Source organism: Halichoerus grypus, chromosome 6 (assembly GCF_964656455.1).
Source record: "Halichoerus grypus chromosome 6, mHalGry1.hap1.1, whole genome shotgun sequence".
Lineage (NCBI taxonomy): Eukaryota > Metazoa > Chordata > Mammalia > Carnivora > Phocidae > Halichoerus > Halichoerus grypus.
The window spans coordinates 112,835,568-112,851,832 of record NC_135717.1 but is presented as its reverse complement, the minus strand read 5'-3'; the positions used below and the strand labels follow the sequence as shown (position 1 = coordinate 112,851,832).

The following is a 16,265-nucleotide window of genomic DNA, read 5'->3' as shown; positions in this document are numbered from 1 at the left end:
TCAGGCCTATAGGTTCTTTACATTTGATAAAATTGTTTAGGAGAAAAATCAAATCATTCAATTCAAAACCTTAATAACACCCTACCCCCCAGTCCCCCACAACAAAGTCATAAGTACATGTTGTATCATTTTTTTTCTCCTTTATGTTGCTGGCTCATATTGTCAGTTTATGGAACCAGACAGTTAAGCAGTATGATACAAATGTCTTAAACTGTGACACAATAAGCATCTGCCTTTAGAAAATTAGGGAAGTGCTTTCATCAACCATGGTATTAATTCTGTAATGAAAGCTACTTCTTTTGGAATACAGAAAGAAAAGTATATCGTGGCATTTGTTAATAGAAAAACTAGTTTTGTGAACAAAATTCTTTAAAAAACAAAAACACATCCTTAATGGATATGTTGTGACCACCATAACAAATGGATATATTTTCTGTTGTAAAAAGATTCACTGAATCTTTATAATCTTATTATGCCTTTAAGTACAGACCTAATATTTCCTTAATATTGAGTAAAATAAAATACTTTATGAAGTATTTAGATTAGAACAAGAATTTTCATTGAAAAAATATTAAAAAGGATGAGGAGTAAATTTTAACATAAGTTTATCAATGATATTAATATTGATAATAGGGTCATGAGGAAATGATAAAAGAACAGATGTGAAAGTTTTTAATAAATAAAGTGACCTAAAGAATTTCATAAAATATCAAACTTACATATAAGTAGCAGCTTAATTAGAAAAATGAAGCCCACATACCACTAAAGAGAAACAAGGTTTTGTTTGTCCTGAAAAAACCTTATAAAGAAAAACTTCACTGGGAAAAGAATACTGGATGGAAAATAAGATGAAAAAATTAAATTTTTCGTCAAAGAGAATTTTTATTATACTTCTTCAAACACACAACATAAACATTCACACCTTATAAAGGAAGTATCATCTATGTTTATCTCATTAAAATTCCATGCCCTAAAAAATAAATCAAAACCTCTAAAAAGCCTAACCAAATCAAATATACTGACAATCCTCAAAGTCAAAGGATTTATTTTCCTAATGTAAATCACTGCTTTAAGTATAGGTTCTTCATAAAGTCCCTATGTACTCTGGAACTCTAAACTTCTGACTGTTGAAATGATAGTAATATTCCTTAAATAGCATTTGCTAGATTGATAGTTTTAGATTGCTACACTGCATAATGATTAGGCTTTTAGATAAATAAAGGTGACTAAAAAATGCACAAAGATAAACTAGGTCTGAAGGATGTCATGCCTCAGTATACCAAAACTGGTAAGATAACTTTTATCATATATATATTATATATATTATATATATATATACACACACACACGTAATCCTTATCCAATGATTAAATGGTCAAGACTTAAATTATTCTGGTTTGAGAATATTTAATTTTTCTAAAAACTTCATTTTAAGGTTTCTAAATGTGAAAATTTTAAACTTTATTCTATATTAAATGCTGAAAAATGTCCTTAAAAGATCAAAACAAAATATTAGGAACCATAGAACATGAAAGTGAGACAGAAATCTACCAAATTTAGATCTCCAAAGTTACAGTACAAACTGAGAAGTACTTTGTTCCTCCCTCATGTAACCAAGGAGACTTTCAGGCAGGGTAAGAAACTAATTTTCACTTTTGTTTAAACATTTCAAAACTGTCTTCATAAAACCTAAGTACCTGTCAAATTCTAAGGAATCCTACTTAGACAATCCCAAATAAAATTATGTTTAAAGAGTATACTACTTGACCCAAATCAAATTGCAGAAAAATGAACTCATTTGCAAACACGTTGCTATTTAAAGATAAAAACAATAACTGTCATGAATCTATAAAATATTAAAGAAATTCTCAAACTATCTCAACTGTGCTATACACATAATTTCTATATGATAAAATAATTTCAATATGTCAATACCTTACCCTTTTTTTTTTTTTCCCCCATATATCTGAATTGTTGAGAAGACATTATGGGCAGTCTAGTCTTGAACTGCTCTTTTCCCCAGGCAGTTTAGTCTTGAACTGCTCAATCTTAAATCCCTCTCTCCCTGTGACTATGTGCACCCAGAACCTCCTTTTGATTCATGCTATCTACCCTTTACTTTAACCTTTAATAGTATATACTTCTGGAAAAAAAGAAGTTACAATGGCATTGGAATAGAAGGAGGGTTGATTAGCAAGAAAAAATTTTATATCAATAGCATTCAGCCAACATATTTAAAAAGAAAAACCATGAGCAGGAAAAAATTTCAAAACATATTTTCTAAATTCCTTTTAACTACAATTAGAGAAATGAGCAATTTAGTCTTAAGAGTAACCTAGACTTAATAAGAGATAGTCATAGAAAATAAAGAATTTGACTTATACAAATCTACTAGCAAATCCTGTAAGTAAAAAGGATGTGAAATATTTGATAACTCTTATTTTATTTAGTCAGCAAATTTTTAAATACGTTGACAAACTGTTTAATTAAAAATTGTAACGACACACTAGGAAAAAAACAATTTCTTCCAGGTCCTAGGTTTTTCTATCAAGATTTTGTATCAAAGCATCTTCTAACATCAAGAAACCCTTATCACTACTCTAAGAAAAAACCCAAGATTTTTATTTCAAAAGTTTTACTGAGATCATTACTATTCAAATGTTTAAGGTTAAAAAAACCCCACACATTATCTTAAATAACACATTTAATATAATAAAAGCAAATAAAGAATGCTATTATACCAATAAAAAGTATTTTTCTCCTTAAAAACCTTTTTTAACAATTCCTAACACCTTTATAGAATGATCGTACAATAGGTTCAGCTTAAAACTTACTGTCATCAAACACCCCGGCATTAGCAAGTAATAAAGTGATGATTTTAGGGTCTTTTTCAAGTTGCATGACGTGCTTGCTTTCATTTGATAGAAGAGTGCATACATTAATAGCAAAGTCCACTTCATTTGGGAGTCCAGATAACAGTGAAAGCACCAATTTATTATAATCATTTGGCGAATTGAAGTCCATAGATAGCCCATAACTTTGACGCAGATAATCTAAGATAAAAACAAAAACACCTTAAGTATATCAAGGATTAAAAACCATTATCATTAATATTTTACAAATCCAGGACAGAGGCTTGTTTTCCTTTATAAAATTTAAATTGAGTAGAAGTTTAGAGTTCAACTCTAAACTTAAGTTAAAATTAGTCTTCAAAAAGTATTAAAATACAAAAAAATGTACTACTATTCCCTCTTGGATATCATTACCAAATTATTAATGTATCATTATTTAAATTTACATACTCTACACTTCCTACTTTTTTTTTTTAAAGATTTTATTTATTCATTTGAGACACAGAGATACAGAGAGACAGAGAGAGAGAGCATGAGCGGGGGAGAGGCAGAAAGAGAGGGCAGAAGGAGAGGGAGAAGCAGGCTCCCTGCTGAGCCAGGAGCCCGATGTGGGGCTTGATCCCAGGACCCTGGGATCATGACCTGAGCCGAAGGTAGATGCTTAACCATCTGAGCCACCCAGGCACCCCTACTCTTATACTTCAAGGGACTGTATCTGGTTTTTATATATTATAAGCCAGGGACACTGGTTCCTTTAAAATTTTTTAACAATATCATGATTTTAGAGACTTTGCCTACCTTCTTTACCAAACCGTATGAGAATTACTACTTTTTCGGTCAGATTTATCACAATATAATTAATGCAGTAAAATTCATGCTTTTTAGTCCTGAGTTTTGACAAATGAAATCTTTTATTTATTTATTTTTAAGATTTTATTTATTTATTTGACAGAGAGAGACACAGCGAGAGAGGGAACACAAGCAGGGGGAGTGTGAGAGGGAGAAGCAGGCTTCCCGCGGAGCAGGGAGCCTGATGTGGGGCTCGATCCCAGGACCCTGGGATCATGACCTGAGCCGAAGGCAGACGCTTAACGACTGAGCCACCCAGGTGCCCCGCAAATGAAATCTTTTAAAAAACCACAACCACAATGAAGATAAAGAATATTTCCATCACCCCAAAAAGTTTCTTTATGCTCTTCTGCAGTTAAACCCCTGTTCTATCCACATTGATCTACTTTGTTTCTACAACTTTATTTCAAAATGATAAATAAATGGAATCATACAGTATGTAGCCTTTTATATCTGATTTCTTTCATTTAGCAAAATGCTTGAGGTTAATATCTATGTTGATGCATGTATCAGTAGTTTGTTTACTTTTAATGCTATAGTAAGGGTATAATACAATTTGTTTATCCATTCGCTAGTTGAGGGACATTTGGACTGTTTTCATTTTGGGGGACTTATGAACACAGTTGCTATATATAAACATTCACATACAGAACTTCGTGCAGAAATACTTTTTTATTTCTCTTGGACTGCTGGACCATATTTCTGGGTAAGAAATTCTGCAAAGTGGCTTACAGCATCTTGCATTTCCACTGACAATATACAGAGTTCCTGCTGCTCTTCATCCCTGCCAGCATTTTAATACTATCCATTTTATATATTCTGAATGTGAGTTATTTACCTAGTGTTTAATAAATATTTTCTCCCAAACAGTGGCTTATCTTTTTACTTTCTTTTTTTTTTTTTTTTTAAAGATTTTATTTATTTATTTGAGACAGAGAGAATGAGAGAGAGAGAGCACATGAGAGGGGGGGAGGGTCAGAGGGAGAAGCAGGCTCCCCGCCGAGCAGGGAGCCTGATGCGGGACTCGATCCAGGGACTCCAGGACCATGACCTGAGCCGAAGGCAGTCGCTTAACCAACTGAGCCACCCAGGCGCCCATCTTTTTACTTTCTTAAAAGTGTCTTTGAAGAGCACAAGTTTTAATTTTGATAGAAGTCTGATTTATAAATTTTTACCTTTATGGTTCATGCTTTCGTGTCCTAAGAAACCTTTGCATAAGCCAAGGTAACTAAGATTTTCTGTAGGACAATTAATTAAAAACATCTTCAAAACTTTAAAGGTAAGGACGATGGGCTTGCAGAACACTAATATATTAGAGTATTATAATATATAAGAAAAACGTCATATTTCTAGAAATACTGACTCTTAATTGGGGTAGTGCAGGCCTTGGTAGCTATGCCCTCAGACATAAACCCCAAGTACACTTTTCTTTCTTTCTTTTTTTTTTAAAGATTTTATTTATTTGACAGAGAGACAGCGAGAGAGGGAACACAAGCAGGAGGAGTGGGAAAGGGAGAAGCAGGCTTCCCGCCGAGCAGGGAACCCGATGCGGGGCTCGATCCCAGGACCCTGAGATCATGACCTGAGCCGAAGGCAGACGCTTAACGACTGAGCCACCCAGGTGCCCCCCAAGTACACTTTTCACATAAAGATTAATAACTAGTTTAATGGGAAGAGGCAAGAAAACAAGAGAAAGAAAACTTCTAGAGGACACATTTCAGAAATACATGAATTTTTTAAAAGACTTTTTTTTTTTTTAACCTTGCTAAATGGATTGCCAGTAGAAATCTATTGTCACAACATGCCACAAGAGAAAATCATATAGGTAAGAAATTTATTTCCCACTGTAGACAACTGAGATGACCAACCTCTTCAATTCTTCTTTTTTTTTTTTTTTAAAGATTTTATTTATTCATCTGAGCGAGAGAGAATGAGAGACAGAGAGCATGAGAGGGAGGAGGGTCAGAGGGAGAAGCAGACTCCCCGCTGAGCAGGGAGCCCGATGTGGGACTCGATCCCGGGACTCCAGGATCATGACCTGAGCCGAAGGCAGTCGCTTAACCAACTGAGCCACCCAGGCGCCCCCAACCTCTTCAATTCTAAAATATTCTAGGAATTTCTCCCTAATATAATGATAAATAAGTTCCACAACAGAGTAATAAATTACTATGACACAGATTCTTTACATCATTTCAAACTGAATAATATATGTTCATTTTCGGGGCGCCTGGGTGGCTCAGTTGGTTAAGCGACTGCCTTCGGCTCAGGTCATGATCCTGGAGTCCCGGGATCGAGTCCCACATCGGGCTCCCTGCTCAGCGGGGAGTCTGCTTCTCCCTCTGACCCTCCCCCCTCTCATGCTCGCTCTACCTCATTCTCTCAAATAAATAAATAAAATCTTTAAAAAAAAAATATATATATATATATATGTTCATTTTCTATAATCTTGATAAATAAAATTTCTAATAACAGAAGATAAACATAAAATCTGGAGAAATGGTAACAAAACTTCTGTGAATATAGGAACAGATTTTGATATTTCTATACTGTACACTGGAATTGATGATGAGACACCAAGTCTCAACAATAGTTAAGTTTATAGCTTCCTTGAAAACTTCAGACAAATCTCTTTAATAGAAAAAAATTGGAACCCACATTCAACATCTGTCACAGTCTTGTTTATGTGGGTTCAACATGACCTTAGAATTGCTGTTGTTTGCTACTGAAGAATGAAAGATGCCATCAGATACTCAATTTAGTGCATCCTTATCTGAGTGACTTTGCCAAAGATCTCTAATTAAAATAAAATAAATAAATATGATAATTATGAAAAGTCCTTTAATTATATCAGGCTTGGTAAAGATTTCTAACATAATGTAGGAGAAATTGCTTATAAGATTTTAAGATCTTCCCTTCCCTTCCCCAAGGAAATATGACTGAACAGCTACAATTTTATAATTGGTATGGGATTAGAAATTTATTTTCAACATTCTTGACTCAAAGTTTATACAAACAGATCACTGCTGACAAACCTAATCTGAGGCAATCACTTTTCTTTGTTTTCAGTTTAGAGGAAAGGGAGAATTATTCCTGAAGTGCTGTTCACACTGTAGAGATTATACAATACACTCTTTCTATTATTGGCAGTGATTATCATAGTCTGTCTGTTAGAATATGGAGGATCTAAAGGAAAATCTTTGCCTAAATAAAACCGATAAAATTTTTTTAAAAACTTCCTGTATAAAACTTTTCCAAATTTAAGCACCAAAACTGAAAATGGACAGAGTGCTTTACCAAACAGATTAGACTGGTTTAATGATCACTAATATCCTCGCTAGCTTGGAAATTCTACAATTTCAATGAGTTGTCATTTGTCAACTTTGCCTTTCACAATTTTTCTACCAAATATATTGCATATAAGTTTCTAATTTTTATTTTAACTTAAAAATTAATTTTTTATTTTAATTTTAAAATGTAAGAGAAGATGAACAAAAAATTCCTTAATAATCTCCCTATAATTCTGCAGAACTGACTGCACCCAAATCAATACCAACAACAACAACAAAACAGAGAAAGAAGGAAAGCAAAGAAAGGATTAGGTATTTATGGTAAGGAAAAATATGAAAAACTATGCAAATAAATGACAATACTGTCATATATTGATGCTAATAATAATATTAGTGTTTAATAATCCTAAAACTCCAGGCAAAATCTGCTCAACATTTCTTGCCACTTAAAGCCAGAGTAAGTATCTTTAAGGAAAATCTGGTCCCATATTCTATCAATGTACAATATTATAACAAGTAAAACTGCACTCCATGCCAAATGTCCTAGAGCTACTGTCAATCGAAATATATTATTTCAAAATATTGTTTTAGAATAGTTTTTCTTAATATCAACAATATAAATGTCTCTAGATAAATACACTGATCCAAATACCTTTGTCCAAACCTACAAAGAAAGTAAGGCTGTATGATCAAAGATGAATCACAAATCTATAGGTTCTAATTAAAATTTCCTAAAGGCTCTTAATCTACCACTATGTAATTCTAATTTGGTGATTATTTGAAATACACACACAAATTGACAGCTATGAAGCTTACTCTATTTACCTTAATGACAACTGAAAAGCATCTTAATAAAGGACTGGTTTTGTATACTGATAATCATATTATTTTTCAGAACACTGTCATAATGTTGCTATGCTTCCACCTAAAAAAAAGCACCTTCAAATTCATAAGTGCTGCCCTACAATACTACCTCTTTTCAGTTTGAATCAGATGTATTATAGTCTGATGATCCCTAGCAATTCCTTCTCTCCTTCCTTTCATTAGCCCCCAATCCTGATTTTGTTAAACATGCTACATACTGCTTAACTGCTCAGATTCTCCTTTTAAAAAGACACATACCTGACAGTATATCAGAAAGGAGTTATTCTAACACCAAGTTAAGCAATTCTGTCATTCCCTTAACTTGTATAATAACTCTATCAATGACTTTTATTAGGCTTCTGAAAGACCAGAATTATTTCACATCTTTTTTCTTGAGGTAATCAGTTTAATTAGGGGAGGAAAGGAAAGAAAAAAATATCCAGGAAAAATTTCATTTTAAACAAGATCAAAAGTAGAAATGGGTCAACTTGGGGAGCTGTAATAGCAGACACCAAACTATATTAAGCTACAAGAATGAACAGTTCTGTTATTACTGTAATATAGGAAAAACACAGAGTCATAAAGTTGAAAATGGTCTTAAAGGTCATTAGTATAATGTCTCATTCAATGCAGGAATACCCTGTATAATATCCTTGAATTCAATAATGGTCATTAGCCCTTTTTAGGAACAGAGAGTGTATCACCTAATAAGTCATCCCATTTTATTTTATCAGCTTAAATTATTAGCAAGATTTTCTACTTGGTGACTTAAAATGTTCTCCTTTAATCTTGGTTCTTAAGGTAATAACTTCTCATTAAAAATAAAGTGAGGTTTGGTTTGTACTCATCACCACCAACTCCCACCCCCAGTATACAAAAGCATCAGATGATGAAGCCTCTTCTAGTAATGATCAGATTCTAGGAGTTATTACAGATTGGGGAAGAAATATGGAGTCAAATTCAACATGAAAGAAACTTTGAAAACAGATAATGGAAAATAAAATTAGTGAAACTGACACAATGAGAAAGCTTAAATCTAATGACTGATTATCTATAAGAGACTGGGACTAGCACCAATGAAGAATAATAAATATCTAGAAAATTGTAAATTTTGTCAAGAAAATACCTTTAAAAAAGAAGTACCTCCTCTTTTTTAGGCCAAATGTTGGTGAATGAAGAAAAGACATGCTTGTCTTTTCAGAGCCCTCTTCCTAGTCATCACAGTCCCAACACTCAAAGCTACTAAACAGAGGAACCCCTATTGACTCTGCCTCAACAACCTTCTTATTAAACTCTCAACCTAATTATTTTCAATTTGAGTCCTGCTCTTTTTAGCTGCAGACTCCTCTATAATTGTTATAGGAATGACTTAAATGAAAAAGAAAAATCTTACCCTTGGTACCATAGAAAAAAATACTCAAATAGTCAGAAATATTTCTGAGGAATTCTGATGCTGGAAATTCCAGTAATTGTAGAAAATCCAGTAGATGCTATCTGAGTATTCTTTGCCTCCCTAATCCTACACGATCTCCTTCTTCTCATTTTAGTGACTATTCAAATTAAACTGACCACTAGTTAAAAAATTAAGGAAAAAACTTCACTTGAAAGTACTGGTATTTGTAACTCTGAAAATTCCTGCAACTAAAAATCTTATACAGCCTATTACAGAAAGGGCCCTGACCAATTAGATGTTGATATTTGAAAGTTGCATGTGCAAAGTAAAGGATTAATTCATTAGATGAGGTCTATTTTCCTAATTCAAAGCTGGACAATCTCCAGTGATATTTACCTGACACACTGTGCTGCTGGTAATTGTAGGAAGATGGAATTGCACCAATAGGAAGCTGTGGCTTTGGATTGCCTGGTGGTACCTCATCATCATCCTCCCCAAAATGATGAACTTTCTCGTACTTTTCTAGGTAACTGAAATAGAAAAACAACACAAGAGAGTTTTACAAACAGATTTACATCTTATTTTTTAACTCCTACCACATGTATGTTTTCTTTCTCCAGAGGCCCTAAATAAAAAATAATAAAATACCACAAGCCTCTTATATTAGTGAACAGTCACTTCAACAGTGATACTGCAGACAGACTCAATGCAATGCTTCTAAGTGTTTTATATTTTCAGAAAAGACCACACCACTACTCAAATAAACATACAAAAGTAGGTAATATCAAAGGACAAACACATGTACATGAACGGAGGATCATTTGATTGATTAAAAATTATACACAGTCATTTTTTTTTTTTAAAGATTTTATTTATGTGACAGAAAGAGACATAGCAAGAGGGGGAACACAAGCAGGGGGAGTGGGAGAGGGAGAAGCAGGCTTCCCGCTGAGCAGGGAGCCCGATGCGGGGCTCGATCCCAGGACCATGGGATCATGACCTGAGCCGAAGGCAGACGCTTAACGACTGAGCCACCCAGGCGTCCCTATACACAGTCATTTAAAAGCCAAGCGAAAATGAGAAGATTCTCTAACCCTTGGTCCACCTTTAACCCCCAGTCTCACTCACCAGAGATAACCACTCACCAAGTTCACGTGCATACTGGAATACATATATTTTCTGTGCCTAATTTAACAATATATTTTAGAGATCTAAGTATGTCAATTGGTTAGTACTGCCTGTTTTTCTTAACAGCTATATAATATTTGATCCTATTCATACATCATAAATTAACTAGATCTCTAGTATACATTTAACTACTTTAAGTTTTGCTTTCTGCTATTACAAATCATGCAGCAGCAATAAACTTAATCTGTGCACTTGTCTGAATATTTTCTCCGGACATTGGAAATGGTATGCTAATTCTAAATAAATTCCCATCCAAAAGTGACGGCCTAATACATTTTAACTAATTTATAAGATAGTTCCTGTATCCCCTACTGTATTAGCATTACTGGATATGATTAGTCCTCCTTTTTTATTTTTTATTATTTTTTAAAAATTTTATTTCAGAAAGAGAGAGAGAGAGAAAGAGAGAGATGGCAAGAGAGTGTGTGCATGAATGGGGAGGGGGAGGAACAGAGGGAGAAGCAGACTCCCTGAGCAGGAAGCCTGAGGTGGGCTTGATCCCATGACCTGAGCAGAAGGCAGAAGCTTAACTGACTGAGCCACCCAGGCACCCCTAATCTTCTTCTTTTTTTTTTAAAGATTTATTTATTTATTTATTTGAGAGAGAGAGACAGAGAGAGCGCGCAAGCAGGAGTACAGGGAGGGGCAGAGGGAGGGACAGAATCTACAAGCAGACTCCTCGCTGAGCGCAGAGCCCCTGGCTGGCTGGATCCTACCACCCATGAGGACATGACCTGAGCCAAAACCAAGAGTGAGACACTCAAAATGACTGAGCCACCCAGATGTCCCTAATTAATCCTCTTGACATCAATTACAATTAAATTTCCAAATTCTCAATCTATCATCACCTACCAGTTTATAACAAGATTCCCAGGTAAACTTTTAAAATAGTGAAACGGGTCAAACCCCTGTCAAATACAACACTGTAGCTAACAAACTTGTTACTGTACTTCACAAATCAGAAGTTGAGCTGATTAATACAATGACTTATATTTACCATAGAAAAGTTCTAGATGTGATTATTTTACAGATCACCCCTTTTACCATTCCTGATTCAAGCAGGAACTAAGTCCGTTAGTAGCTATTTTCAAAGTCCTACAGCTACCCACCCCTTTGGTTTTTAGTTACAGACAGCTGAGATGAGAAAGGGGGGTTATCAATGAAGAATTACGATGATTACAGAAGTATTATTTTGAGTACCAAACCTTAACTTTCAAGGTGGGATAAGTGGAAACTATAATTTTATGACATGGAAAATTGTTACCATTCCTTATTTTCCCCTTTCAGTTTTACAAGGCACAATAATTCACATCTTTGAGGCTGGAAAGAAATTGAACCGTCCCTTTCCATTCCTTCTAAGTTCTCCATATAAACTCAATTTGAGCAAGGAACTCTTTCCTAGCTGGCAGTTTGATAGCTAATGAATCCAACGCTTTTCTTTACTGTTGGAGATACAGCATACTAAAGCAGAGACATATGTGCAGATATAACCCTTGAGCATTGAGGAGAGTACACAGCTGCACATTTCACCCTGATCCTGGGGATGTCCCCCAGCAGATACATTTATAGTCTAAAAACAAAAAAAAACCAAAAGGATGATTAAAAAAAAAGCCATCTCTCTCCAGGATAGACCCACAATGGACTTAAATAGGTAAAGAAATCAAGCCTGTTCTTTTTGGATTTCTAATGCAGATATCATAAAAAGAAGAGCATATATAACTTTAGACACAAACAGCTGCTCAAAAATTACGTGACATATTTTCTGCAATTGAGGGATTATCTACATCACTTAGGCAACAGTACTGACAGAGGTATTTAGAGAGTAGTCTTTCGGAATTGACTGAACTCACTGTGGAATGGTTAAAAAAAACTAAAGATAAATAATCTTTATTAAATAATCTTTATCGAAATATAGTCAAAACAACAATGAAGATACAGAATTTTATAATAAAAATCTTCATTTAGTAATATGTTTAAGATACTTTCTATAAATTTGTTAGTCATAATAAAGCACAGCAGATTTGAAATTTGTTTTTTATTACAGCTGGGAGAGAAAACAATATTACTAAAAGAAGGACCATAAATATGATTTTTCCCTCCCAAATACCCAAAATGGAGTGCAAGCAATATGGAGTGCTTGACAACAACACAAGCACTATATACTCATAATAAACAGTGTATTATATACATGAAACCCTTTACAATTCAAATTTTCTTAAAATATTAAAAATGACCTCTGGTTCCTTGACACATTCTACCCTTATTCCTCTAAACACATTCTTTACTTAATTTCACTCCTCCAAAATCTGTGGTTTAGGCAAATTATTATGATTTTTGAAATTTTTATGTTCCTGGTTTGAGGACCATTACTTGTTCTGTCATGATTAAATATTTCTAACCAAGACTCAACATTTCTTAGTTCAGCTAAGGTTTTGATATCGTATCTCTCTCAATAAACAAGCACAAAGTATTTGGCTTTTCAAGGAGTTACATACTTCTAAAAACTAAAAAGTACTAATAGATAAGAGAAAGCAGCTAAAATACAGAGTTACATTTCAGAGTCTAAGTTTTCTGATATAATTCTCTATCATGACCTTGAGCTTATACACTGAGAGATATCTGTGTTCACTCATTAAATTATAAATGCTAGACTGTAAATTTCACTCTCTTGTCAGAGTCAATGACATCACTTTGAATAGTTAATGTATTAATCAAGCAAGTATTTACTGAGCTCTTACAGTAATCTGCCTAGTACATTACATATTTAACTCCAGACTGGCAAAATACCAGAATCCAGATAGGAACAGATTCAGGTGGGATGAATTTTATCTTCTTTTTCTTCAACTTGGCCTTAACTTACTTTATGGTAGATTCTATGTCACAGGTTACAGACTTAGAGGAAGGCAAATATGAAAAGTTGGCATATAATACAGAAATTATTTTAAATGGTACGGTTTAATTAAAAACCTTAATAAATGTGACCGATACAAATATAATGCAGAAGGGTGGGTTGAGTCCATTTAAAATAGCATCAAGTAATATGGGTAGTATTATTATGAATATGGGAAAATTTAACCTCTTACAATATCTGGCAGATTAAGTACACAAAAAAATTAGGTTGTAGAAAATTTGAGTATAATCACCAATAAGATTGATTTATTAGACATACAATGATTTTCTTTTCAAAACTCCATGGAAATTATAAAACTGATCATATATCAGTTCACACAGAACACCATAATAAATTTAAGATTAAATATTATATAGGCCACATTCTCTAACCACAATGCAATTCAAAGAAAGTTTTTTCTAAGAAAGAAATTAAACTCTTGGAAAATTAAAAATAACTTTCATGATGTAAAATTCCAAACCCATATACAATTATCTTCACAATCCTCTCTTAGATTATTTTAAAGTAATTCCCAGATAGCATGTAATTTCAACTGTAAATATTCCGGTAGAATTCTTGGAAATTAAAAATGACAGTAACAACAACATTTAAGAAAACTCTTGATTATTCTTGGATCAAGGAAAAAATCAAATGTGTATGATTGGAACACTTCTATATAACAACTTTTTGAAATGTTTTTAGTTAAAGATGATAGTTCAAGGACCCATATTCATCTCTTCCCTTAAATTTAATTGCAATGACATTTAAAGAATAAAAATAGAGGAATACAGCATTATTTGTAAGTTAAAAACTTTTAGAATTCTGGTCCATTAAAAGAAACTTCAAGGATCCACAAGACTAAATTGCAAAACACTTCTTGAGAGAGTAATGTGATCTAGTGAAAAGTGGAGGAGATCCTAGGCCAGAAAACATATATAGGAAAGTCCAATTTGGATTTCCTTCAGCCACTAAGGGATGAATAGAAAGTGAGGGCGTGTCTGATAATGGGATCCAGAGAGTGTTAATTATTTAAAAAAGAACTTACAGAAAGTTGAATTGAGCTCAGTGGTTATGCAGGGAGGTAAAGTCCTTTATAAATTTCACCTTATAGGGCACATGCACCCCAATATTTAGAGCAGCAATGTCCACAATAGCCAAAATATGGAAAGAGCCCAGATGTCCATCAACAGATGAATGGATAAAGAAGATGTGGTGTATGCATATGCAATGGAATATTACTCAGCCATCAAAAAGAATGAAATCGTGCCATTTGCGACGACGTGGAGAGAACTAGAGGGTATTATGCTAAGCGAAATAAGTCAGTCAGAGAAAGACAAATACCATATGATTTCACTCATATGTGGAATTTAAGAAACACAACAGAGGACCATAGGGGAAGTGAGGGAAAAATAAGATTAAATCAGAGAGGGAGACAAACCATAAGAGACTCTTAATCATAGGAAACAAACTGAGGGTTGCTGGAGGGGAGGTGGGTGGAGGGATGGGGTAGCTGCGTGATGGGCATTAAGGAGGGCACTTGATATAATGAGCCCTGGGTGTTAATGCAACTGATAAATCACCAAATTTTATCTCCGAAACTAATAATACACTATATGTTAAATTGAATTTAAATAAAAAATTAAAAAAAAATAAATTTCACCTTACAGCTTGTCAAAATGAACTCAAAGACACCAGGGGTGTGGGGTACCTATGAAAAGCACCAGCATGGAAAGACTGTCATCGAGTGTTATCAGGTAACTGGATCTCTACTGATATGCTCTATGAACATAGCAGGTACAAAATCAAATGTGGTGGCTTGGAAACTATAAAGGTAATGAAATTTTTTTTGCCCAGGATTATGCCCCCAAAAGGAGGACATGAAAAAATAGATAGGACAATGTAGAAAATAAACTGGGTAAGGAAGAAGGCAAGCTTGAGAAACTGTTCCGCATGGAAAAGAAAAAAAAAGAACTAATGAAACTGATGGATAAAAATGAGATATATATTATAAACAGGAGATCAAACAGAAATCAAAAAACAAAAAACAAACAAAAAAAACCCCCACACCTGGTGGTCCTGAAGGAAAGACCAGAAAAAATGGAACGGAAGTGATAATCACTGACATAATAAAAGAATTATTTTAGCTAGAATGTGTAATGTGTACATCAAAGAGCTCTCTGGAGTTGGGGTGTCAGGGCACATGAGTCACCAGGGAAAAATTAATGAAAAGGGAAAAACAACCAGGTATATTCTGATAAAAGATTTAAGCTTCAAAGATAAAGATTCCTAAAAGTTTTCAGAACCACTGCCACTCCCCAAAAGTTACATAGAACAGTTGGACTATACTTTGACTTCTCTTCAAAATTAGTAGCTAGAAGATAATGAGCAAATATTAGAATTTTGAGGAGGAAAGTTATTTCACAAGAAATCCGTACCTAATCATGTTGCTCAACTAAGACAACAGAAACTCATTTTCAGATACGTAAAGACTCAGAATAAAGCAAGAAAGCCCTCTGGGAAAAAAATACCACTCAAGTAAGTACAACTGACCCATGAACAACAAACACAGGGGTTAGGGGCATCTGCATATAACTTCTGAATTCCCAAAAACTTAATTACTAATGGCCTGTTGACCGGAAGCCTCACCAATAACAGTAGATTGACACATTTTGTATATATGTTATATACTGTATTCTCACAATAACATAAACTAGAGAAAATACTATTAAGAAAATCATAAGAGAAAACACATATACACATATGTGTACAAAAGATACACATATAAGTGGACCTGTGCAGCTCAAATCATGTTGTCCAAGGGTCAACTATACTCTAATGGATAGATGAATCAAAATTAAGAAATGGTTAAATAGCAATACAGGTGACTGATAACATGTACAGAAACTATTTAAAACATTAGTCTCAATCATAACTATTACAGT

At 33.9% G+C, this 16,265-nt stretch overlaps 1 protein-coding gene across 1 annotated transcript in view; it reads right to left on the bottom strand.

Moving 5' to 3' along the window:
- ARID2 (AT-rich interaction domain 2) overlaps positions 1 to 16,265 on the bottom strand; it is a 160,114-nt gene that overhangs the window by 65,509 nt on the left and 78,340 nt on the right. Inside the window, exons 4-5 of the mRNA XM_036119897.2 lie at positions 9,642 to 9,775; positions 2,835 to 3,053 (exon numbers count right to left, since the gene is read on the bottom strand). Coding sequence (XP_035975790.2) covers positions 2,835 to 3,053; positions 9,642 to 9,775 — 353 coding nt within the window. The remainder of the gene's footprint in view (positions 1 to 2,834; positions 3,054 to 9,641; positions 9,776 to 16,265) is intronic.